Below are 26,550 nucleotides of genomic sequence, written 5' to 3'. Positions count from 1 at the left end.
AATCAGCCAAGTGCCCATCAGTAGGTGAGTGGATAAAACAGCTGTGGTACATTTACACCATGGGATACTATGCAGCAGTAAAGAAGAATCTCTTACCCTTTGAGACAGCATGGCAGGACCTGGAGGGTATCATGTTTAGTGAAATAAGTCAGTCAGAGATAGTCAAGTATCACATGATCTCACTCATATATGGAATCTAATTAACAAAATAAACTGATAAACAGAATAGATCCAGAGACATGGAAGCATGGAACAGAGTGCAGAATCTTGGAGGGAAGGCGGGGGAGTGGGTGGGTAGGAGGTAATTAATCAAAACCTGGTATGGATATATGCATAACCCATGGACACAGACAAATAGGGTGGTGAAAGACTGGGGTGGGGGCATGGGCGGGCTAGAGAGGGTCATGGGGGAAAAGGGGAACATACATAACACTTCCAACAATAATGATTTAATAATAAAAATTAAATAAAATTAAAAAACACTGCCCTGGCCTGTGTGGAGCATCATCCGTATACCAAAAGGCTGTGTGTTTGATCTTTTTTCGGAGCATGTATGGAAGGCAACCAATTGATGTTTCTTTCTCTCTCTATCGATAAGCATAGCTTCAGATGAGGTTAGATAGATAGATAAATAAAATATTTTTTAAAAAACAAAGACAACCTACTGAATGGGAGAAGATATTTACCAAGACATATCTAATAAGGGGTTAATATTCAAAAGTTTTACAATTCTGTAATATTTCAGGCAGTAAAATGTCAGATATTCCTCTTATCATTTTTTTCTGATATATCTCCTTGGGCTAGAAAAACAAAAGAAAATAAACAAATGGGACTACATCAAACTAAAGTTATGGCAAAGTAAACCATCAACAAAATGCAATGACAACCTACTGAAGAGAAGATATTTGCCAATGATATAAAGGGTTAACATCCAAAATTTTATAAAGAACTCATACTACTCAACACCCCAAACCAAACAATCCAATTAATAGATGGTCAGAGGACCTGAATAGACAATTCTCCAAAGAGGATATACAGATGGCCAATAGATATATGAAAACATGCTCAAAGTCACTAATCAACAAAGAAATGCAAATTAAAACCACAATGAGATATCACCTCACACTTGTCAGAATGGCTACCAACAGTAAATCAACAAACAACAAGTGTTGGCAAGTATGTGGAGAAAAGGAAACCCTTGTGTCTTGTTGGTGGGAATGTAGACTGGTGCAGTCACTATGAAAAACAGTACGGAGGGTCCTCAAAAAATTAAAAATGGCACTTCCTTATAACCCAATGATTCTACTTCTGGGTATGTCTCTGAAGAAACCCAAAGCACTAACTCAAAAGAGTTTATGCACTGCTATGCTCACTGCAGCGCTATTTACAATAGCTACGATATGGAAGCAACCCAAGTGCCCACCAAGAGATGACTGGCTAAAAAGCTGGGGGGAGATACACACACACACACACACACACACACACACACACATACACATACACACACAATGGAACAGTACTCAGTCATAACCTTACTGAGATAGCATGGATGGACTTAGAGGGTATTATGCTAAGTGAACTAAGTCAATCAGAGAAAGAGAAATACCATGATTTCACTTATATGTGGAATCTAAGTGAACAACAAAACAGAAACACGCTTATACATATAGAGAACAGACTGATGGTTGCCAGATAGGATGGGGTTCAGGGACAAGGTGAAAAAGGTGAAGGGATTAAGAAGTACTAATTGGTAGTTACAAAATAGTCATGGGGATGTAAGGTACAGCATAGGGAATATCGTCAATAATATTGTAATTACAGCCCTGGCCGGTTTGGCTCAGTGGATAGAGTGTCGGCCTGCGGACTGAAGGGTCCCAGTTTCAATTCCGGTCAAGGGCATGTAACTTGGTTGCGGGCACATCCCCAGTCGGGAGTGTGCAGGAGGCAGCTGGTCAATGTTTCTCTCTCATCGATGTTTCTAACTCTCTATCCCTCTCCCTTCCTCTCTGTAAGGAATCAATAAAATATATTTTAAAAAAATAATAATATTGTAATTACTACGTGTGGTGCCAGGTGGGGACTGGAAGTATTGGGGGGAACACGTTGTAAAGTGACTGTCTAACCACTATCCTACACAGCTGAAATGAACACAAACTAATACGGAATGTAAACCACAATTGAAAAATAAAATATCCTTGGATCAGGAAGCTTAAATCTTAACCCAATGATAGCACGAAGAGCAGTCCTAACTGCGCTGTGCCACCAGCTCCGGGAGTCTTCCACCTGTCCTGCCCTCCGGCTAACCCACCACCTGCCAGCTCCCACCTGAGATGGTGGCTGCAGTCTCCTCAGCCAGGAGGCGGTCTTTTTCCTCTCGCAGCTTCTCCAGCTCTCGCTGGTGCTGCCTCTGGAGATCTTCAATCTTCTTCTGGTGCGTTTCTTCCATTGCTGCAAACCCTCGTTCGCAGGTGGCCTGCAAGACGCAAAGGAGCTCGATCAATTTGTTTCACCACCTCTAAGTCGGGGGTCCTGTTTGATAAGCCAGCAGCCCGCCTGCTCTCAGACTTCCTATTCTCGAGGCATATGCTCTCTGAAGGCGAGCACTGAGCCAGCGGGGCCACCTGACAGCTGTCTGGAGACTCTCACTGATGCTATCAGAGCACTTAGAAAAGGGCGTTTATATCTGTAAATTGTCTTATTTCTATGACTGTTCTGAATCCTGTGGAATGAGTTGGTACTGTGGGTGGGAGGAGGCTGCAGTGGAATCTAAGACAGCCAATTCTAGGCCCTGATAGAATTACTGCCAGGTCGGACTGACAAGAGGGAGAGAGAATGAATTTGCAGAGGCTGGCCGTGTCTCATTTGAGTTCATACAGTGAGTAGCACTGTCAGTCACAAACTGGGCATTTCACAAATAAGTCAGTCATGCCTTTATGAGCTGAGGCTCCACGGGGCTGGCCCTGCACTGACAAGCTGGCCACCCTCACCTGCTCACACCTCTGCGGTGCCCACAAGGGGTTACATTAGCCTACGTGCTCTCTTCCCTTCCAGCCTGTCTTCCTTCTATTTCTTTTGAAGGAGTACAGAGGGGCAGTAATTAGTGACTCTACTAATACACTGGACACATAACAGAAAAACTGCTCTCCAACTTGTCTACACCTGTTACAGGCTGGGGCAGTTTACTACCTGGGCACACAGGAGTGCAGGAGAAGGACACAGGATCCCTAAGAAGGGATCCAACCATCCCACACGCTACACCGGGAAGTCCAGGTCTGGCTTATCAGCTGTTCTTAACAGGGCAGGTGAGTGTGCCCCACAGATGTAAGGAGGTCTGTGTAGCTGTTTTGTGCACGGAGTCACACTTTCTGTCTAAATCCCTTGCAAAACCTGTTTCTGAATAGGGATCAGGCCTTCCAGTGGTTTTTAAAAAGTGGAAGAATGTGGCTATGATCCATTCCAAATGCAAGTGGAGGCTCTATCTTCCCAAGAAGATACATGGATTTAAGAAAAAACAAAAAACAAACCCACCCAGGTGTCTGAGCCCCCACAGTAACTGTGAGGCTTTCCTGAGGGCCTCAGTTCAGTTTTTCTAAACTCATGATCAGAGTTTGGATTTCACTGCAGCGGATTTGCTGCAAAGGGGATATGGTTTTAACTGTGTTCACCATTAACTGGGCATTACTTTCCCCAGAGACTCCTTCTGGCAGCCGGTGGTCTCCTTCCACCACCTCACACCAAAGGACGCTGGAGGAACCCTCGAGCTGTGGCTCGGACCCTTGTGTGCTCGGAACCCATTGTCTTCTCTCTCCCAGGTGCTTTGGTTCACATATGGCTTCTCACTTAACAGAGTTAGTAGATCTCATAAGTATTAGTTTGATCTGAGTGCTTTAGAATCCTATATAATAAAAGCCTAATATGCTATGTGTCCAGTCAACCATTCAACCAATCAAAGTGTAATATGCTAATGATATGCTAAGGCCACTCAAAAGTTCGCTATGACATGCACTGACCACCAGGGGGCAGACACTCTGACGGTAGGTTAGCTTGCTGTTGGGGTCTGGCCAATCAGGACTAAGCGAGTCAGGCTGAACATGCCCTGGAACCCTCCTGCGGTCCCTCTCTGGCTGGCCAACCTTCCAAGTCCCTCCCGGCCCCGATCGTGCACCAGTGGGGTCCCTTGGCCTGGCCTGTGCCCTCTCGCAATCCGGGATCCCTCGGGGAATGTTGGAGAGCTGGTTTCGGCCTGATCCAGCAGGCCAGGCCAAGGGACCCCACTGGTGCACAAATTTGTGTACCGGGCCTCCAGTAGCTAAATAATGGTCAAAATTGTTCCTACAGAAACTCTGAGGTGTCTTTAAAGATTGGCTGCTTCCCTGGAGAGCATGTGTTGGTAAAAAAAAAATAATCAATAAACATTTTTAATTGTTAAGCCAATAATCGCTGGGATCAATGACTACTGTGCAGATTCAATCTCCCCAACCCGGGCAAAAATCTGCACAAAGTAGTACCATTAGCCGGGTCCCCAGGAGAGTGCTACTTGGTTGTAATTTCTGTGTGTCTCAAGGTTGTCAATGAGAATACCATGGAACTATGTCACGGCAAGGGGACACTGGGCCCCAGCACCATCTATGGCCAGTTGTCCACACAAGACAGTGTTGCCCTTTTGATGGCTTGCTAACTGGTGGTACGATGTCACCACTTTGGCCAAAGCCTTATCTACGCCCAGCTGACTGCCGTGGGAGCTGGATAGCCTCACCATGCAGGAGGCTTTGGTGGAGCTGACAGGAAGCAGTTCACTGTGGCTCCTGTGAGCCTGAGCTGTGTATGCGCCCAGGCACCTGCTCACAGACCTGCTGGGTGCTGTGAAAAGCTGCGGGGCCCCGTGAGTAGGGAAGGCACTAGGACAGTGCTGGTGCAAATTACTTTGAAAGCCGCACCTGAGCACTGCGATCAAGGGCACGGACTGCCACAGGGCACTTCCGGGAAAGAGCCCTGGAGGCTCTCCCGTGATTCACGATGGTTTCCAAATGTTTCTGACTGACTCAGCACAAGCACAGCGAAGGCGGCCTCTTGGTCTGCGTGCTTGCTAGCCACCACACAGCTTGCTGGGAGTGGCTGTGCTGTCACAGAGGTAAGAATGTGCTGCCAACACAGAGCACACTTACGCTTTCCTGCCGGACCTGGAGGAGTGCGCTGCTGGGAGCACAGCCGTGGCAGCTTGCTCAGCAGCAGCAAAGCAGCATTTGCAGCCCAGAGCCAGCTCTGTGCTGCACGGAAGGGAGTGTCACCTCACCCCGGGCCTGCCGAGACTAAGGGCTTGTGAGGGACGTAAACATTTGTGGGGTGTAGCTCCAAGGGATGGCAAGCAGCCCAAGAGGATAACGCCGAGAAGCTTAGGGGATATGCTGGCAGCCACATGCATGCACACAGGTGCCTCTGGTTATGAAGGGGATGGGCGAGAAGCTGGACCGCTTCAGAGATTCTAATGCCTGTGGGCCTGGAATTGTCACCTTTGCGTGCCAGGGCCTGGGTATTCTGCATAATGAGAAACAGGTTAGGAGTGTGGGAGACAGTGACAAGAAAAGGTTCTTTCTCAAAGCTCCTGAGAAGTACCAGCACTGAAAGCTGTGCTCCCTAGTCCTTACCTAGGTGCCCACTGAACACCAGTTCCCTACAGAGTTGGGATGGGAGTGTGACTCTCGGCACTGTCTTGTCAGTATTCCTATCTTTCAGGCTCCCCAAACTCTGCTCTCCTACAACAGTTAAGAGGCATCCCTCCTAGGGTGCCTCTGGCCCATCTATCCCAGGCTTTTCTTCAGTGTAGTTTGCACCAGCCACAGGTGGGCTGTTGGGGTGGGAAGCAGGCGAGGCGGTGAGGGGCTGTGAGAAGCAGGCGGGAAGGCATGGGAGAATACACTCCCTTTCTCCAACGATCCTGTTCTGCTAGTCCTCTTTCCTCGTGGGGGATGTGGAACAGGATGATAGACCCTAACCAAGGCCCTGCTCTGAGGCCACGCCATCGTGAGCAAGGAGTTGCGGAAGGAACAAAATGTTGAATCAATTCTGCTTATACAGGAACTCAGGGCCAAGAACTGTCTCCCAGCTCCACCCCGAGAATCCCACACTGACTCTCAACTAGCAGGAGAGTGCCTGCCCCTCGACTGCTTTGCAAATTAAACGATGCTTCGAAACCTTAAGGTTCTCAAAGTCTTTCTGGTACTTCTCTCGCAGCGTGGCCGTGTCACCCTCCAGGTCCTTGTGCTCCAGCTCCTCCCGCATGACGTCCATCTGAGCCTCCAGCTCCTGGATGCGCTCCCTCAGCCCCACCATGGAGTCGGCCTCCCCAGTGGCTACTTGCAGAGCATCCCTGGGCTGGCCAGCTGGCCAGGTGGAGGAAGGGGGCTGGTGGGGGCTGCTGGCCAGCAAGGCTTCCGGCGGCTGCCCCTGATAGTGGCAGAGGGTCTCCTGCAGGCACTGTAGGTTCTGGGAGTAGTGCTCCTGCAAGGTCCTTAGCTCTTCCTCGTGGATGGTCTGTAGTTCTTTGACCTTGAGCTGGAACTTGTCCTCCAGGGTCTGCATCTGCTCCACATGGTGCCTCTCCATGTCCTGCCTGTCTCTGACTGAGGCGTCCAGCTGGCTCAGGACTCGGCTGTGCTCAGCCTGCAGTGTATTCTCAGCTCTGTTCAACTGCTCCACCACACACCGGATCTCCTCCTCGTACCTCCCTTGCAGGGCAAACATGTTCTCGTTGTGCTTGCTCTCCACTTCCTCCAGATACCTCTGCTGCTGGTCTAGCTGGGTGACCTGGGCCTTGAGCTCTGCATTTTCCCTTTGAATGATGGCAATCACTTCCAGGTACTCACTCTTCTGCTTCCGGAGAAGTTCCTTGTACTCCTCCTTCAGGGCTCCGACAGCTTGCTCGTGCTCCTGGCAGGAGGCCCCCCTGCTCTGCCAGGACTCCTTGTAGCACTGAAGCTCTTTTTCATACTCCAGCCGAATTTTGCAGGCTGCATAACACACCTGAGCCTGAATAATTGCATCTTTAACTAATAATGAAGAATACTGACCAAGGCCTCCCAAATAAGTGTTACAGGAGAGATTCTGGGACACCTGAAGAAGCTTCTGACAATCTCTTATGGATTCCACAGGGGGAAGAGAAGTTAAAGAGGCAGATATCTCTCCTAAGAGGCGGGCTTTATCTTTAAGCTGCAGGGCGAGTTCTTCCTGAATCCCAACGAAGGCCCCAGAGCTCTGGTCCGAGAAGTGGAAGGGCTCCTGGAAGCCAGCTGTGTCTTGATGACTCAGTTCTTCTCTTAATGGGCTCAAGTCCCAGGGAGCCTGGACACCTTCTGCAGTGCCTGCTGGGAGCTTGAGGGCCTCTGCGACCTGCTGCATCACCCTCTCAAAGTCAGGGGTTCGGTACGCTCCCAGGATTTCCCCCAGTGCGTGCTTATGCTGCCGCAGGGCTGCCTGGGTCCCCCGGAGAGTCTCCCGAATGCTCTGCAACCGACGGTGGAATGACTCCCTCACTGACTGCACAGCAAAGCTAAGCTCCGCCCGGACCCACGTGGCGTCTGCCAGGGTGGGGACCAGGGCTGGTGGGATGCTCTGCTGCCCACCTCCTGATGCACTGGCTGCCACTCCCCCCACTGTCCCCAGGTGCTTACTCAGGGACTCAACCTGGCTCCAGAATTCACCATCCACCAGCACCTTCTTAGCCCAGGTGTCTGCTGGGGCCCCCAGACAGACTGCACTCCCAGACTCCAGGGGCAACTTTCCTGACTGAGAAACCTCATCGAGAACGTGTGAGATATCTGATGTTGTGTTTTTTAAAGAGTCTGCTATGTGGTTTATCAGAGAGGCTTCCAGAGCTATTTGATCAGCAAGAAGCTTCAGCTGCTCCTGCTCGGTCAGCTCGGGCTGCGGGGATGGCTGCCGCAGAGCCTCCTTCCCTCTCTCCAGGAAGCTCTCTTCTTCCAGCGGAGCCTGGGACCTGCTGTCTGCAGGGGTTGGCCAGTGACGCAGAGCCTGGATGGCGCTTACTAGCACGCTCTCCACACTGGCCAGGGGGCCTGCTCCTGCCCCCGGGGCTTCCTCCTGGCCAGACCTTGGCAGAGACCGTAGCTGTTCTCGGCAATTTTCTAAGCAAGCAAGGGCCTGCGTGTTTTTTACCTGGAAATTGCCAAGCTCCCCTACGTGATTTTCAATGATCTTCGCCCTGGCCTGTTTCTCCTGCTCCAATTGGGAGGCCAGCGTGCCAACCTGGAGCAGGCTGGCGCGGAGCTGCTCGCGGAGCCGGGCCTCAGTGCCAGCCCACTGGTGGTGCAGTGTGAGCAGGGCCTCCTGGCTCTGGCCCTGCTGGCTCTCCAGCTTCACCGTCACATCTTTGAGCTTCTCTTCTGTGATGTAGAGCTTGGTCTCCAGGGAGTGTATTATGGAGAGGTAGGTATCAGAGTCGCTGGTTGCAGGGACAGAGCTGAGGGTGGCCTCTGACGACATGCTCTCCTCGGAGGGTGACCGGTCCTGACTGGTGTCGGAAGACGTGCTGCTGGTCCAGGTCTTCTCGGACCCATCGGGGTGGGTGTATTTCTGGCACTGGATCGTGGAGAACCGGATTCTTTGCCTTTTAATGCCGGGTACACACTGCTCACATTTTGCTGTGTTCCGCGAGTGCCCCTCCTTCTCAGGCACTTCTGACTTCGGGGGCATCATGCTCACTTCTCTCCTGGGGCTGCTGTGCCCATGTTTCTCCTTAAGGGCAGCCCCTGGGTCCTCATCCTCAAGCCTCAAGTGTGGGCAGCCTGGGGATGTGTCTGAGGCTGGGAGCTGCAGGCCCGAAAGCGCAAAGCCATCCTCTGCTTCTCCCAGGGAGCTCTGCGGCTCCTCCACTTCCTCTGAAGATGCCTTGGTGAATTTCCTTAAAATCTCTTCCTTTGTCTGGAGCTTCATTTCTGTTTCCTCTAAGCTGCTCCCCAAGGCAACCATTTTAACCAAAGCCTCATTGAGGGCCTGATCTTTCTTTTCCAGAACTTTCTCATGCATGTCCTTGATGTGCCTCAGCTCCTCCTCCCTCTCTCTCAGCAGGGTGTGCATGCCCTGGAGCTGGCTGGCCACCCTCTGGTAGGCATGCTCCAGGCTCTGGTAGTCGGCCTCCCTGCCCTGCAGCTTCTGCTGAAGCTCCGCAACATCCCCATCAGACAGGGCGACACGCTCTGTCAGCTCCTGGAACCGCTGCCGGACCAGGTCCCGCTCATCCCTGAGGCTCTGGACGTGCTGGGCCAGCGTCTGGAGGCTGGCCTCCTTCGCCTGCAGCTGCTCCTCCAGCTGGCGCACCGCCTGGCTGCCCTCAGACCTGACGCTTAACTTCTCCCTCTGGAGGGCCTCCACCTGCTGCTCGTGGTCCTGGAGCTGGTCCTCGTAGGCACTGGCCTTGTCCTCCACCTCCTTCAGGTTCTGCAGCAATGCCTGCTTTTCCTTCTCACAGCTCTCCAGCAGCAGCTCGTAGTTCCTCTGCAGCTTCTCCTCCATCAGCCGCTGGGCCTGCTCGCTAGCACTGAGTTGCTGGCTGAGGTCTCCGATGCGCTCCTGCAGCCTTTGCACCTCCTTCTGCCGGTCTCTCTGCAGCGCCTGCTGCGTCTCCAGGTCCCGCAGCTCCCGCGTCTTCTCCAGCAGCAGGGCCTCTGCGCTCTTGAGCTTCTGCTCGCTGGCCTGAAGCTGACCGCTCAGCACAGCCTTGCTGTGCTGCCACTCCTCCAAGTGCTCACGGGCCTTGTCCTTCTCCAGTTTCAGGTCCCCCTTGAGCTGGGCCAGTGCCTGTTCCTTGAAGGTGAGCTCGGCGGCAGCGGTGCTGAGCCTCGCCTGGAGGCTGCGGATTTCGGCCTCATGGTGCCGGACTGCATCCTCAGCCTCCCCGTAGCTGCACTTCAGGGCCTGGGTCTGCTGCGTAGTCAGCCCCTGGCGCCGGCACTGGACCTCCAGCTCCCTTTGCAGATCTTGATTGACTCTGTGGAGCCTCTGCCAGGCGCCAGATGGGGAGGTGGCCACTTCAGTCTTAAAAAAACCGATTAAACACTGGTTAGTAACACTCGGGCTTCCTAGTTCTGAGTGTCACACCTCTGGCCAGGGTCAGTCACAGAAAAGCTCCTTGGTGGGTTTGCCTTTTATCCTTTGCACAATTTTTTTCATTAAATAAGCAATCCAACAAATCATCTTAATTATTTTGATAAGTGCTGCTTCCAGGTAAACAGAAAACATGGATAACAACATCAAAACAACTCTAACCAAATGGCTTTTAGGAGAAGTAAACCAAACACAACTGAATGATGGAACATACGGGTAAGCAAAACAGAGACTGAAGACGAGACGGGTGGGAGGAGGGGGAGCAGAGCATGGCCTCTGTTTGTTTTACAAAACAAAAGGCACACAGCTCTAGACAATAAACCTTGGAAAAGCACAGGGTGAGGGTGCGGGAGAGGCCCCTTCCTTCTAGGACAGGACAGAAGGAAGGAGGCAGCAGGTGACACCGAGCACTTTCCTTTCGGAAATGAAGCTCGTCCTCAGTGACAGGAGGAACGAGTCTCTACCTGTAAGAAGACAAAACGAGGGGAAGCGAAACCCATGGAGTAAGATATGATACCAACAAAACACACCTTCATGGAAGTCAAAATAAGTGACGCGGCACAAAACAAAACAGAACACAAATGGAACAAACTCCCCAAACAGAAAGGCATGCAGGACAGACAGACCAACAATCAGGGGAAACATGAACAGACGTGAGAACAGCCCAGCCTGAGAACCTGACCTGCCTGTGGCCCCTTCCAGTCGGCGGGGAAGCCACAGATGTGACACTCAGTTCCGTTATTGGTTATACTCCACAGCAAGTCCAAACCATGCAAGCTCCTCCTCCCAGAACAAGCAGCGCAGCGCCCATCCCAGGCGAACTCCTTCTGACCCTCAATCCCTAAGGCCCTGTTCTTTCCCAAAGCACAAAGGGAGGGTAAGAGCAACCTGCTATTAGACTTTGTGGGAAGGTATTCAGAAGCCAGCTCTGCCCAGTGCCGACTGACAGGGGCTTGGGTGCAGGCTCATGCAATCATCCAAGTTAGACACAGAGGTAGGTTCTTAGGTTAGCAATGTGCACAATCTGCTGCTAATATCTTTACCGCCTGATAAAGTAAAAGGGAATCTGTGTAGGATAGGGGCCCAACCCAGGTTTAAAAAGATGCTCTCCAAATTTGGAGGTTCTGCATGAATGATCAGAATGCCCTGAGTGAGCTGTGCACAAAAGAAGAACGCCCACCATCACCAGCTCCTGGTGCCTGAGAGTCTGAACTGGGCACAGCAATAAGTACAGCTGAAAGGGCTGGGGAGGAGGGTGCAGGGCACACAGGGTGCCCAGGGCCACAGCTAAAGCTGAAGGAAAAGAGAAATGAGAGGAAGAGAAGGCAGAGGGAACATGCAACCACAGCAGTAGGGACAGAGGCAGGAAGGCAGGCTCTGCCCAGAAGGTTCACGTGCTGCCCGGGAGGACCGGGACTGAGGCGGGCAAGGCATGGTAATCTGGAAATGTTGGCACAGTCACTGAGAGCTGGAAGGGCCTCGGGGACAAGGTCTACGTCCACACAGCAGAGGCTAGTGCGGTGGGGAGGGGACACTGGCATCTGCTGGTCAGTGTCAGGGCCTGCGCTTGCAGCCATTCCTTGGCCTTGGCAGACAGCCCATTCCATTGCCCATTTTGCATTTCCCAGTACTCATTTGTCAGTCATCTCTCCCCACCAGCACATCACTCCGGGGGGCAGGGAGTGTGTTGTTTTGTGCCCCAGACCAGAACAGGGCCTCTTGACAGAGTACACACCGGCCCACCCTGCCCAGCTGACCTACCTACTGCCAAGCGAGGCACCCTCAGTAGTGCCCGCTGCTCTCTGTGACTCTGCCTGCTGACCAGGGCTGTGGCCCAGAGACCTTTGGTCCTGGACACTGGGTGTGGGCTCTCAGCTTAGGACCCAAGCTCGGGGCCTCCTCTCCCCTTCTAGGCTGGCGGTGTGGGCTGGCTCGGGGCTGGGCGGCCATGTTTCCCCCTGAAACTTCAGTCTAGGTAGGGAGAAAGGAATGGGTCCACTGGGCAAGCGGTAATCGCCCAGGTCTGCCTGTAGATGTGGTACAAAGGCAGGACAGGGGATCCAATGCTGGTTCTGCCACTAACTTGGTCTTAATGAGGCACTTGGTGGCTATGTCACTCAATTTCTTCAATCTGTAATCAAAACAGGCCAAATACTGCTTTTGCAAAAACTATTAGAAATGACATGCAAATATATAGTATTTATAACAAATATATTGGATTACTTTGAGAGCCCAAAGGAAAAACCACCAAAACTATTTTATTAAAAAAACAAAGAAAAAACCTTAGACACAGAAGTTTCAGGCAGATTCTCCCAAATGTAATACCAGGAGGGAACTACACTGGCCCAGTGCACTGGAACCGCAGTCCTGGGGCAGAGCAGCCGCGGCAGCACTGGGAGGGCTGCCTGGCTCAGGCTGCTGTGTGCATTTCTAGCAGCCAGGGCCCTTGCACTCAAGTTCCCAAGAGCATCTTGAGCGCCCGCCGCCCCTCAGCCCTACCTGCAGCACATAGCCCTCCCGGGCACTCTGCTCCCGGCCCAGAGCCACCCTCAGCTGGTCCTGCAGGAGCCGGTTCTGCTCCAAAAGGTCTGAGGCCTCCTTCTGGCTCTGCTCCAACTGTTGACAAAAAGACACACATTTTAAAGCAAAATGATGGTAACAAACCATCAGCAGCACAGTAGAGGCCCCGGGGGCATTTCTGACACCAGCTGAGCTGGCACACAGACTCCTCCCTGGCCCTCCACGTGCCCATAGGTCAGGGATAAGCTGATCTGCCCTAAACTGCAGCATCTGAAACTGAAGGCTCCTGCTCAAACCGTAAATACACATACATAACATGGCAGACCGGCCACCATGAATGCCCACATAACATCCACCCCTGCTCAAGGTCCCCATTTGCAGACCCAGCAGGAAATGTGGCTCTGTGCCTGCACTAGGAGGCACCCCCCCCACACCCCCCCGGCCCCGTCCTGTTTCCTCAGCACGGCCACAGCACGGCTGCCCTTGGGGGCGAACCCCACTCCAGCCCCTGCCTTGGCTTCCACTGCAAGTCCCACTTTTATCCAATGGACCCTACATAACCTCTGTTTGCGAAGAGGGTCCCATGAGATGTGGAAGGCAAGCAAGCTACTTCAAACTCTTCTTGCTTTCAGTGGCTTTGAATTCAGTCATCCATCCAGTCACTTCTTCCCCAAATATTCCCTAGGAGCCTAACTGGGTGCTGGGCCACGTGGGCCACTCTGCCTGCCCTGCCCCCGAGGCTGTGGAGCTGGGAGACGGGCAGGGTGCTGCCGGGCTATGTGAGAGGCATTGACGTTCTCCCTTGACGTTCAGACATTGCTGTTTAAAACAAGCTTACAGTCCCATGTGGGGCCTATTTTAGCTTATAGCAATCTAAGTTTGAACTGTTATTTATTGCATCTTGCCTTTATTATCCTAATAGGCATAGAAAATGGAAATAAACTCAAAGTGTTCATGATAGTGATAAACGTCAGCCTCGTGAAATTAATAGACGAGGAAAAATAAGAAAAGTAAAGGCAGGCCAAAGTGGCAAATCTGTAACTCTAGTGAGCTACTTCTGTAAAAGAACACATTTGAAACATGACACTGTAAGGCTGTACCTCCTTGGTCAGGAACTTCCTGTTCAGATTTATAAATTCACTGCAGAAGCTCCCCAGATCTGATTTCTGGACACATGTTCATGAAGAAACGTATGCTGCTGCAAATGCAGGCTGGCACTCATCCTGTATCTGGGTGCCCAGAGGGACCTGCTCTGCAAAGTCTCCCCACTGCAGTCCTTGCCGAATGAGTGCACGGCTCACCCCAGCACCCACCTGCCTCCTGTGGGGGCCTGCACCTCCTCAGGTCCCCGGCAGTCACCAGGCTGCTGGGCAGCAGTGGGATGCTTCTCTGCCTCCAGCTTTGGCCTGCTCCACCCAGGGTCACCTAGTGCAGATCAAACCTAACTCTCCTTAGGCTCCTCTCCCCTGAAGATCTCGAGTTCATGCTCGAAACAGGCCCTGAAACCCTACCAGCCTCTTCTCTGGCCACTCTGACTCTAAGGGCAGTGCCCCTGCCACATGGCAAACTACTCTGTCCTAGAAAGGGCTGGTGCCTCCGCCACCCTGCATGAGCCTGCACTCCCTGTACCTCTCAGTGACTACCCTGGACTCTAAGAACCTGCCCATCCATGGGTCTATCTTCCTGAACGGTCTGCAAGCCCTCGAGGGGAGACCACATCGCCCTCGGTCATGCAGCTGAACCACTCAGGCTGCTGCTGGGCACAGGGGTGGGTGCTCAGGAAGGGGCGCTGCGTGGAACCCGCCCACCTGTGGCCGCCCTGGTCGTTACCTCCTTCTCCAGCAGGGAGGTCAGCTCATGAGTAGAGAGCCGGTCACTTCTGTCCTCAGAGGACAGGTGCAGAGGGGCAATGGGCACCTGCTTTTCTTCCCGGAGAGGGGTGGTCTCCACCTGATGCCATCGCTGCTCGATCTCCACATGGACATTCTGTGTCTTGAGGTCGGGGGTCACAGGTAGCCCCGGGCTCCGATCCACCTCCATCCGCAAGGACGTGTCGTCAGTGGCTGGCCCGTCCACTGTGTCAAGCATCCCGAAGCGCTTACGGCGCTCTTCCCGCCTGCGCGCCCGCTCCCGCTCCAGCTCCCCCGGCCCGGCCTCGGAGAGACTGCTGGGCAGCCCTGCGCCCGCCCTCTCCTGAGCCAGGGCCTGCTGCAGGGGGCGGAACTCAGCCCAGTCGAAGGTCTTGGAGCGCCCCTCCCGCCTGCGCTCCCGAGCTCGGCTCCTTTTCGGCTCAGGGTCTGGCTCCCTGGGCTCCACCTCCGGCTTCTCACTTGGCCTTGGGCAGGTCTCAAAGGAGGAGCTGATGCGGCTTTTCTCCTCCGGCAAGGAGCTGGGCAGGGGGCAAACAGCCTGTCAGGGGTGGTTCCCGTGCGGCCCCAGCAGAGGCCTGCTCCACGCCCCCACATGACCTTTCCACCTCTGGGGCAGCTCCCTCGGGGAGCGGAGAAAGCAGTGTCCTCATTTCCTCGCAGGGAACCGACACTGAGTTCTGAGTGGGGATGGGAGAGAAGCCACCTCAGCACCTAGAGGTGTCCAGCAGGAGGGTACTTGGAGGGCCAACTGAGGAGATGCTCGGGGAGCACCTGGGATGACGAAGCTCGGAGCACTGCCCTGCTTAGAGCCCAGGCTGCGAGCCCTCCTGCTGCACTAGGCACAGCCGCTGTCCAAACCCTTCCGCAGGGAGGCCGCCCCTGTGGCATGCATGCACTGGGTAGTGGGAACAGAAGGAAGGAGACAGGCTGCGTCCCTTGAAGGGATCAAGCATTTTCTATAAGCAGGGAAGCAACATGGTCAGGTCTGTGCCTCAGGAACCCCCGTGGCTGGTATGACAGATGAGCCAGAGTGACAGGCCTGAAAGGACCTGCGGACACACCGGATAGATGTCCCAGGTGCACCAACTCCCCACCCCATGCAGTGGCCCACTCAAGGGCACTTCTGCATGCCCAGCAGCGAGTCCAGGCCTTTTCCCAATTTGCCCCAAAGCAAAGATTCCTGAAGAGGAATAAACCTCCCGGGTAGGAGAGGCATCAGTCACAGCAGGCTGAGGCCGGCTCTCCGGGCTCTTTGAATAAACCCCCGAGATCCGCAGCCTGGACAGGGGCCAGGGAGCAAAAAGCACATAGGAAGCCACCTGGGCCTGCGAGGGCCAGTGGGGGGCTCTAGGGAACACCTGAGGGTAAATGGGACCAAAGAGAAAGGACCCAGTGAAAAAGGCTCCCAGGAAGAGAAGGGCCACCACCACCTCCTGGGCCACCTGTCCCGGCAGCTAATGAGGGAAAAACAAAGTGCATCCAAGCGGCAGGTACCTGCAAGCTTCCCGTGAACACCAAAGCGCACCGGAAGGAAAGTTCTCCAGCACAGACCTGACGCCCTGAGCTGAGGGGAGCAGGCGCAGGACGTTAGGGTGGCATGGAACACTGGAAGCAGCAGCCACACCAGGACCGCCAGTCTCTCCAATAGAGGAAGCCCGCAGGCAGGAAGCCCCACCGCTCCTCCAGACACAGCAGCCTACCCCCCAGCACCTCTCACGTTTGTGTGTTTCTAATACGTCCGTGGGACTCAGCCTGGTAGCACAAAAATCCTTATTCTCCTCAAACGATAGAAGCCCACGTCAAATAAGCGCAAAGGCTGAAAACACATCGGGGGGACAAAGTACTCCACTCACGCGAGAGTAAACCCTAGCCAGAGACAAAACTCCTGGTCCCTGGGCACCCGGCCCCGCAGGACGCCGAGCCGGGGTGGGAGAGAAACGTGCAATGACAGGTTCTCAGTGCCAGCCTAGGAGATGCACTCTTTTTCAATCCTCACCCAAGGATATGTCTTTGTTGATATTTTAGAGAGAGAGGAGGGGGGAGGGACATTGATATGAGAGAGAAACGTCCATCTGTTGCCTCCATACACGCCCTGATGGGGGATTGAACAGCAACCTAGGCATGTGCCCTGACCGGGAACCAAACCTGCACCCTTTTGGTGCATAGGACAACGCTCCAACCAACTGAGCCACCCAGCCCTGCCTGAGTTCCCAAAGCTGACATCCCAGCCAGACCCTCAGTCTGAGGCACAGGGGCAGGCCCCAGTTGAGCACCAGGGCTGGCTGGGACAGGGTAAGCAGGTAAGTGCCAGTGGCTGGGAGAGGCCCTGACCTGAGGCCACGCAGCAGCCTCCAGGGGGAGGGAGCTAGATGGAGCCAGGTGCCTCTCTTGCTTTGCTCTGGGCATCCTTGAGGGGTCAGTGTTGGCCTCTGCTCCTCAGTGGGAGAGACCTGGGGCAGCTGCAGAGCTGCCATGGGCGCAGCCACAAGGGCGGAGTGGCCCCTGCAGGTCTGCACACAGGATGTGCTCACGCACAGAACACCGACAGCCTGTCCCACTCACCATCTCCTGGCCTTACCAACTCAGGAACAACGGACTATCCTGTTGTTTAATAAATAAGTGAACAAACAATGCCAACAAATACGGGAAAGAACTAAAGAAAAAAGTTACTTTGGGTTTCTTTCCTTTCTTCTGGTTCAAAGAGGTACAGTGTCTTTAAAAAGAAGATTTAGGCCCTAACTGGTTTGGCTCATTGGATAGAGAGTTGGCCTGTAGACTGAAAGGTCCCAGGTTCGATTCCAGTCAAGGGCATGTACCTTGGTTGTGGGTACATCCCCAGTAGGGAGTGTGCAGAAGGCAGCTGATCGATGTTTCTAACTATCCTTCTCCCTTCCTCTCTGTAAAAAATCAATAAAATATATATATATAAAAAGACTTTGCTTAAAAAAAAATTTGGCGTGGCCATAGCTGCCCCAGCCACCAGAGGGCACACTGCAGGCACCAGGGTCACAGAATGTTACCTCTGATGCAAGAAATATACTTGAGGAGTCATTCAAACTGTCTGAAAAGTGTCAGTGACAGGTTCTCAGACAGGCGTAGGCTCTGAAGCCTGAGGCGAGAGCAGCAAAGTGTGGGGCATCACAGGGCCAGCTCCACACACTGGATCCATGTCCTTTCTTATAAAATGAAAACCAGCAAGTTTCTAACCTTCAGGGTTGGAGGAGGAAGGCACACAGTGAATCAGGAGATACATGAACCAAAGAGTATCATGGGGATGAACAGTTTCCAACTTAGGCTCCAGCACTGAGAATTTCAGAGAATATTTCCTGGTTGCAGGCCTCTCCCCCTCCCACCCCCCCACAATGCGCGCACACGTGTGTGTGTGTGTGTGTGTGTGTGTGAGAGAGAGAGAGAGAGAGAGAGAGAGAGAGAGAGAGAGTAAATGCTGTGGTGTCTTATGAATGTAGCCTCCAGGGCTGCCCTCCCAACGGAGCATAGCACCAGTTCCAGGCCCACACCAGAGGGAGCTTAGTCCACCAAGCTCAGTTCTGACAGTGGCACAAATGATACTTAAGTGGCTCTAATGCAAGAAATACTTACAGGAGGAAAAGGTAACCCCACAAAGAAAAACCAGGAGCCAGAAAGAGGAGAGCAGGGCCAGCCAGTGTGGGGCAGAGGCGGCAAGGAAGAAGGCCGCACTGGTCTCCAGCTCAGGTCCCGGGAAGCGCCAACCCCTGGGGAAGGTGGCTCCCTCAGACTTTACCTTGTCACATCTGGGGCAGAGGTCGGATGGACGTGCTTCATGATGGTCTGGATCCAGTTCCGCCGGATTCCCGATGTCATAGCTGAGAGAGTGAACTCGCCCTCCTTTGTCTACACAAAGGACAAGGCAGTATCAGTGACCACGGTCCGCCCACCCACCCTCAGAGGTCAGTCCTGCAGGGAGGATGTGGCCAGGCGGCCATCTTAGGAGCACCATGCACAGCCACTGGGAGAATTGAGACCTGAGAGCAGAGCAAACAGCACCGTGCTTTCCTGGGAATGGCTGTCTCCGGGACCTCCCTCTGGGACTCAGCGGGCATGTCTGGCACTGGGGGGACTCGCCTGCTCTTCAAGAAACTCACAGGCTGCAGGGCGAGAGTGAGCACGTGGGGAGCAGTGGGAGAGGCCCACAGCACAGGGGCTGAGCTGGACCATGAGGGTGAGGAGGGTGGCAAGCGGATGGGGAAGAGGCGCACATCCCAGGCAGGGGCCACAGTAAGAGCCCAGGCCTGGTGCCCTGCAGCCAGGCTCATCAGGCACAGGCAGGCAGGTGGGGACAGCAGGCGTGAGGCCGGGCAGGAGGCGTGGTCATGAAGGAGCTGTGTCTCTCGGACTGAGAAGAGGCAGGGAGGCCTGCTGGGTAGTTAGGGCAGGTGTCCAGGGAATTAGAATTCAGGTGGTGACAGAGGTGACAGAGAAGAGAGCAGGGAGCACTTCTGGGACAACCCCTTGGCCCCCGACCTGGATGAGCTGATGGGTCATCAGTCAAGACAGGGAGCCCTCCTGTAGTGGGGAGCTGTGCAGGCCACAGGGGAGGGAAGCTAGATGGAGGAGCAGAGAAGCAGCACGCCAGCGAGGGGGAGTGCCTCTGGGGCAGGTCCCTCCAGAGAAGGCACGATGGGAACCCAGGTGGTGGCCGCATGGAGCCCACTGCCCTGCTCCTGCAGCCACAGGCTCCTGTCTCACAGGAGGGGGTGCGGTCCTGTTCTTTAAGCTGCACAGGCTACTCGGAAACAAACCCACGAGAGGTTAGCAAATCAGCTGACGGGAAGACGAAACCACCAAGATGGTGTGGGCTGGTACTGGCGTGGCCATGGACCAACGCTCAAGACCACGTGCCAGGCTGGAGAGCTGCACAGTGCAGCTTGGACTTGACCTCCGCCTCCAGCCCGGCCCCCGGTCAGAGACAACCCACCCCCTCGTCCCTTTGGTTTCCCTTGCTGTGCTCTGAAGGTGGGGCCGTGGTCTTCACGCAATCTGAGTTCTGCCTCCCTAGGCCCTGGCCCTGCATGTCCCGGGGGTCGGCTCACACTCGTCCTGGGGTCCTCTGCCGCCTCCCGCTCCTAGGTCTGGTGTCTCTGCAGGCTGGTCTCGGCCATCTCCACATTCTGCCCCAGGACCTCATCTCCCACCCCCGGGAGGCTCTTTCCTAACTGTGGGCCCACACCTGGCTGCCTAATGTCCTTAGAGACTAGCCCATCACAGCCAGAATTCCAGAGGCTCTATTCCTTTTGTGAAGTCACCTTTGCTGCCCAACTTCTGCACAAGGCTTGCCATGCTCTGGGCACCCGACCTCACGCCTGCCTCCTTCCTCACCTGCCTACAACCACAGCCCATGGGTACCTCCTCCAGTATCTCTCAACCAGTTCTCTCTTTTCTGCCCACCACTGTGCCTGCTTGGTCTCCTGCCTCTACCTTCTCCTCCTCTAACCACTCGCAGGCCCTGCTGGCTGTGTCTTCCTACACGAGGTAATGGTTCCAGTACCTTCCACAACAGCAGGACAAGGCTGATTTCTGTTCCGGCACTGGGGCTTCACGGTACCCCCTGCCCAGCTTCTGCACTTAGCTCCCTTGTAGGTGCCACTAGTTCTAGTGGCTGCACCAGGGGCCCTGCACACTCATTCCTCATCCTTGCCTCTCAAGATCCTGAAACTCCCCAGTGACCCGAGCGGAGAGCCTCCAGGACCTGCCCTCCATGCTCAAAGTGACCTCTCGTGACCTAGACCCTCAGCCACGGGCCCAAGGAGAAGCATCAGAGCCTGGGTAAGCTCCCATCCAGGGGAAGGAAAAGGCGCTAGAGTGACGAGGAGAGCAAACCGCGTGGCTCGGGCCCTCGATGATGAAGTTGTAACTTGCTCAGTGAGGGGAGCTGACTTTAGTGGCAAGCCACCTCTCACCTTAGGACACCCTGCCCTGAGAAACCTGCTCTTTAAGATGGGGAGGAATGGGTTGGGGGGGGGCCCAGCATGGCGCCTAGTAAGCCGGAAGTCACCACTGCCACCAATACCGCCTGAAGACAAGAAGTTCAGACTTAGCTCGCTGAGCATGTCTGCTCCTCCAGCAGGGACAGCGGCAGAAAGGCATCAGTCGGGTGGCTAAGATCCTGAAATCCACAACCTCATGTCCTGGCCCTCATGCCAGGCCCCTGTGCAACTCCCAGCTATGCCGTGGCACTCACAGGGGAGAAATGCCATGACCAGCGGCCCCGTGGGCTGTGGGTGGGATTTCTCCTTATAATGCACACACTGGCCTTTGGGTCCTGACCCGTCTCTTTTAAGTTTGGTCAATATGACTCAGTCTCAACGTGCTTGATCCATTCTGAGTCCAATGGTACAACCGAGTGTTTATACCCAACCACCTGAAGGTAAGACCCTGTAAAAATTCCGGGTCCTGTGAGGCAGAGCCGGGGCCAGCCTGGCGGTGCAGCTGTCGGGCTGTCCGTTTGGTCACAGGCTCTGGTACCAAGTGGCCCTGGCTCATGGGAAGCAACCTGGGAGCCTGTAATTCAGGGCGGAGCAGGCTATGCTATAAAGACCAGCCATCAGTGAGGCTGGGCTAGGGGCCACGTGAAACCAGCTGACCTCTGAGGGGAGGCCTGGAGGCTGTGCTCGGCCACATGGATGTGACTCAGTCCATCGTGACAGTTATGAAACCTCACTAAGAACTCAGGCTTGCTGGGAAGGAGGCACTGGGTGTCACAGCCACATCAGGAGGGGTGTTCCCGAGGACACGGGTGCTTATGTTGAGAGCCTTGCAGTGGGTGGCGATGCTCAGGTCTCGCTTCCTTGTGGCTCTAATGGTACCTTCTCCCAAAGTGAAACCACAGCCTCGGTCCAGCGCTTTCCTGCTCTGGCTAATTCCTGACCCTGAGGATGACTGAGGTACCCTCGCCCTGCAGCGGGCATTTGAGGGCAATGTGGTAGGCAGGGGATGCGTCCTAACTTGAGCCCGGCTAACTCCAGGTAGCCCTGAGCCACCGACTTTCATGGAATGGACAATGAGCACTGTTTTAGTCATCTAACCAGGTTATTTTTGAGGTCAAGGGCAATGACTTGCTCGTCCAAGTCCCTTACAAGGTTATGGGGCGGGGGCGGCGGGGGGGGACGACCTCATGAATTTTCAAATTTATGACTGATGACTAGAAGAATAAGAAAGAACAGGTGAACTGAAGCCTAGTATTCTGAGATTTAAATAGTTAACACTTTCATTCTTATTCCTTACATATCCACCCAATGTCCCAAGCTCCAGGATGAAAAAACCCAAAACTTCAGTAACAAAGCTTCTCAACAGTCTGGAAAGAAGCTAATGCCTAATTGTTTGCTGAGATCACCAACTGGGGGAGGGGTCAGGTGCCACAGGACTGAGGAAGAGCAGGACAAGGCGCCAACACTGACGGGAAGAATGCCTGCTGGCCAGGCATGTGCGTCAGGCCTGCCCACAAGTGCCCAGGACTAGGGTCAGGTTCTGAAGAAATGTCCCAGCCAGTCAAGCCTGTCTCCAAACTCCATCCCTGGGCTCACATGTATCTGAAAGCCATAATTTCTCTGCACTGGATACTCCGTGACATCGTAACATGTAGACAAGTCAATTTCCCCATCCAAGTCAGCCGCCTGCAGAGAGAAATGGAAGAACATTAAGAGGTTTAGAAATAAAAGTCAAACTAGACAAGTTTTCACAGGGACTGTGTGCTGCCTTTCTCTTAGGGAGCACAGACCTTGCCTGCAGGGATAGAACCAGGCCGACACTCCACCACTTGCCACGTGGTCCCTGCCAAAGACACCCTATGTCGATGGTTCTCACATGTGCTGCCAGACGGCTTCATGCTCTTAGAAATGGAGGTTAGCTTCATCAAAGAGTTATGTGAGCTCTACCTACTGAGATTTACTATATTAGAAATTAAACTGAAAAAAATTTAAACATATCTACTCACATAAGAATACAAATAAGCCCATTTCATTTTTAAATAAAAATATTACTTAAAAAAGCAGTGTTATGAGTGGTATTGAATTTTTACAAATCTCTTTAATATCTGGCTTTTCACATCTGTTTCTGCATTCAGTCTGACGGATGCATTGTTTTGGCTGAAGTACATGTTTCATGAAGTCTGACTTACACAAAAACAGAGTTGAAAGGGGAAGACGTATTTTAAGTCCTCAGATAACTGTGGTTCCTTTTTGATAAGTGGGAGTTTCTTAAAGGTTAACTATGAAGTGGAATCATATCAAGGAACTTTCTGTACTTGGTTACATACAGCCAGTTTTCCCTGCCCATGGAATGGACCTTTCACCCATGCACAACTATGTAGCGTTATATATTGGTCCTTTGGAAGAGGGTGAGTTACACACACTCCTAGTGTTGACACATCTCATTTCTAAGATCAAACACTGCATTTGTTAGTATCACTACCCATTTGGTCAGGAGAGTCTGTAAGAAAAGGAGAGCTATCAAATTCTTGATGAATACGTTTCCCAAAGTTCCCGTTTCTGCTTGAAAGCTTATGTCGCAGCACTGGCAATCACTCCTGTCAGATGCTTTCCTAAAAGGAATAGGCTCACTTCGTTTATTTTGAAAAAAGTCTGCTAACACCCAAAGTAAAGGAGCAGCTTGTCTGTTAGTTATCCTTTCTCCAGGGGGAGAGACGCTCAGCAGGCGAGCAGGTAGGCACGTGCCCAGGCACAGCCGCCATACTTCGGGTGGCAGCAGAAGAGACTTATGCTTACTTCCCATTTCGAATATCAGAATATTAAAAAGATGGCTCTTCAATGATTAAGACTTAATAAAATTAGTAACTTTCTTCTTTTTGGTTAATCCTCACCTGAGGATATTTTTTCCATTGATTTTTAGAGATTGGAAAAGAGGAGGAGGTGGGAAGTGGGAAGTGGAGAGAGGGAAGTGGGAAGTGGGAAGTGGGAAGTGGGAAGTGGGGAGAGGGAGAGGGAGAGAGAGAAACATCGCATGAGCCCTGACCAGGGCCAGGGATCCCTGCAACCCAGGCACATTCTCTTGACTAGGAATCAAACCCATGACCCTTTGGTGTGAGGGCCAGAGCTCTAACCAGTGAGCACACTGGCCAGGGCTCTAACTGTCTCTAACTGTATGGCAGTGAAGAATGCATGGCCGCTGGCCATCCGCGGCTGCAGCCTGCGATTGGGCTGAGACACCAACAGTTTCACCTGCCACTGCTTTGGCCACCAGTGTAAATGTGGATACAATGAAAAAAGCAAACAGCATCTTAGTTTTATAACAACGGTTTTGAGTACCCCAGCCCCCGAAAGTGTCTCCAGGGCCCACACTCTGAGAACTGCTGGTTTATCCAAGTGGCAGACACTCAGTGTGTGGTCAGGCACTTCGTGTGCTTCTGGATCCCCTGATATTAGGCACACCAGGGGCCAGCCCCCACCCTGGTCTACACCTACCCTGTATCACCAATATCTTTCCACTGCACTCCGTTAAAAACTTAGGTTTTTAGGTTCAGGGCATGTAAATACCAGCCCCTAATGATAGACACTTAGGTTCTTTTCAGTTTCCTGCTATTAGAATAGTACTGAATGACTCGCCTTGGACACAGATCTTTTACTACATGTGGGAATATATCTGAAGGATTCCTGGAGTTGAACTACAAGGGAAGGTTAGAAACACATTTGCTAAACTGCTAAAAAATTAAATAAATAAAGGGTTTTCGTAGGTGAGGAAAGAGCTCCTCTGGTGGTCCTTTGGCTGTGGAATCAAGACTGTCGACTGAGCCAACCACGTCCACCTGCCATGCCCTATGCTCAACCAGAGAAGAAAGGACAAGATGCTTTAGTTCAGTCTTCAAAAGACTCACTTTACCACAAACTCTCTTCGTAGAAAAAAACAAAACTGCTCATCCTGAGTTTTAAAATAAGACACCTTTGTTTTTCAAAGAAGTTGCTCAAATCCACTATGCCCAGGTGCCTGAAGCAGTGCCTCAGGAGACCCTCCAGCCAGGCAGGAGCCCGTGGTGAGCACATCCCAAATTGGCCGCACTGCACTCAGACTTCCCCCCAGGTCTGGACTGGGAAGGCCAAGACGGCAATGCAGACACCCGTCCACAGTCAGAGGGGGTTTCAGCCCAGCAGCCTCGGGCTCCCAGATGCCACCTGAACCCCTTCCGCTGTCTTTCCAATGGGAGCAAAGCCGAGACACTCACCTCCTCAGCCACTGAATCCCTGTAGTATCTCAGGCTTTGATCAGCAAGGACAAACCAGTGTTTCTTCCACTAAAATAGGAGGGAAAAGACAGACTCAACTCCTATGCAGCACCTCCTGCTCCAAGGGGTCTGTGCCAAGTCCCAGAGCACCTCCCTCCACACGTGTAAAGCAGAGGGCGGGCGGCCCTGCCACAAGCAGCAGACACACACACAGAGAATCCACAAGGCCCAGCAGCCATGCACACAGGATTCCCGGGCACTTGCGAAGCCCTGACTCCCCAATGATAGGGTAGGAGAGGGAGCTGGGGTGGGCCATAGGCTATGGGGCTCTTCGTAACCCAGAGGTGTGGCTGGTGAACAGCGCTTCACAGTCCTCAATCTCAACTCCAGAGGCTGCAGTCAGGGGGATGGGCCCTTAAGAGCTGAAAGGTGGCTGTGAAATCAGCATCTTCCTTTTAAGGAGGCACCTGGGAGCCATAGCCACTGGCTGGTTACCCAGAGGGTGCGCCCATTGCAGCCAGCAGTGCAAACCAATCAGCCAGATTCCCCTGCCGTCACTGGGGGGAGCAGAGAGGGAGATGAGTCTCGGGCAAGGATGCGAGGACTGACAGAGAGGACGTTTGGCACAGCCATGCAGGAAGCAGGAGGAGAATGTGGGCGGGCAAGGTTCCGAGGCTTTCTGGTGACCTAGTAGGCTGCTCCTCAAGCCTCCTTAGAGTCTGGCCTTCTAGCCCCAACCAGGGTCAAGGTAGGGCTGGCAGGTCCAGTGGTAAATGGCTCTTCCGGCCTGAGTCTGATGGGAAGAATGTACTACAACGGCTCTCCCAGGTCTGGACTGAGCTGGTATCTCTGACAGAGCCTTGCTGCCTTCAGCCGCTGTCCCCTTGGCTGCCTTGTATGCAAACACAAGCCAACCCTACAACCAGAGGTTTTCCCTGTTCCTGGGGAGCCTGGTCTCCCAGGGAACTTTTAGGGAAGAATAGCAAGTGGGGAGGTAGTGCTGGAGGATGGATGTCCCCACAGCCCAAGGCCAAGATCACTGCTGGGCACAGGAGAGCAATCCTCACCCTGGCAGCAGGCAGGCCTGCTGGCCCCTCTCCAGAAGCCCAGCCCACTGCAGCAATGGGGCTGTGATCCTCCACTTTTTGGAGATGGGGGTCTGCCAGAGGTGGAGGCGGAGCCAGTACTCACAGACCAGCCAGGGATAAGGCCAGCTTGGCCCTGTAGCTGCTCCCAGCCTCTCAGAAACCACAGAAGTTCTGCATACAAACCTGGCCATCTTCGTACTGCTTGGTCAGCCAGCCTTTCTTGAAATTCAGCAGGTCAGGCTGAGAAAAGAAAAAAGAACAATTCAGAGGAAACACTGTGGCATCTCAGTCATGGACAAAGGGTGGCTGACAGCGCACATTTCTGTCCAGATCTAACCGATACCAGGAAAAGGGGTTTCTTCGCCTACCAGATAAGCCTGCATGGCCCCCCTGGTCCCGGTGGGTGCTGCTGGCTACCCCACAGGCACGCACAGTTGTGAGGAGCGAGATGGCAGGATGGGCAGGCTACTGTGAAGGAGAGCCCGCCTCCTGTCCCGACAGCAGGGCTGCCAGGTGCTCTGAGACAGGCCCTTGCTCCGTCTTCCTGGGAGGCACAGAAGACTGGCCCAGACGGAGCGTCACTGAGAGTATTATGTGAAGGGGAAGGTCTGCAGTGGCAGCTAGGAGAATTCATAAGTTCTGCAGAAGCCACAGGAGAGGGAGAGGGGGAGAGAGAGAGAGAGAGAGAGAGAGAGAGAGAGAGAGAGACAGACAACTGAGCAGAGGCCACGTCTGGTTT

General features: G+C 53.4%; 1 protein-coding gene across 1 annotated transcript in view; it reads right to left on the bottom strand.

The window, feature by feature from the left end:
* MPRIP (myosin phosphatase Rho interacting protein) overlaps positions 1-26,550 on the bottom strand; it is a 134,698-nt gene that overhangs the window by 31,830 nt on the left and 76,318 nt on the right. Inside the window, exons 10-17 of the mRNA XM_006773966.2 lie at positions 25,995-26,051; positions 24,724-24,792; positions 22,073-22,162; positions 18,274-18,383; positions 14,470-15,028; positions 12,619-12,735; positions 6,193-10,050; positions 2,326-2,473 (exon numbers count right to left, since the gene is read on the bottom strand). Of these exons, the coding sequence (XP_006774029.1) occupies positions 2,326-2,473; positions 6,193-10,050; positions 12,619-12,735; positions 14,470-15,028; positions 18,274-18,383; positions 22,073-22,162; positions 24,724-24,792; positions 25,995-26,051 (5,008 nt within the window). The remainder of the gene's footprint in view (positions 1-2,325; positions 2,474-6,192; positions 10,051-12,618; positions 12,736-14,469; positions 15,029-18,273; positions 18,384-22,072; positions 22,163-24,723; positions 24,793-25,994; positions 26,052-26,550) is intronic.

The sequence above is a fragment of the Myotis davidii genome, unplaced genomic scaffold, assembly GCF_000327345.1.
Source record: "Myotis davidii unplaced genomic scaffold, ASM32734v1 scaffold207, whole genome shotgun sequence".
Taxonomy (NCBI): domain Eukaryota; kingdom Metazoa; phylum Chordata; class Mammalia; order Chiroptera; family Vespertilionidae; genus Myotis; species Myotis davidii.
Note: the sequence above shows the minus strand (reverse complement) of the source record. Positions and strands in the feature narration are given on the sequence as shown.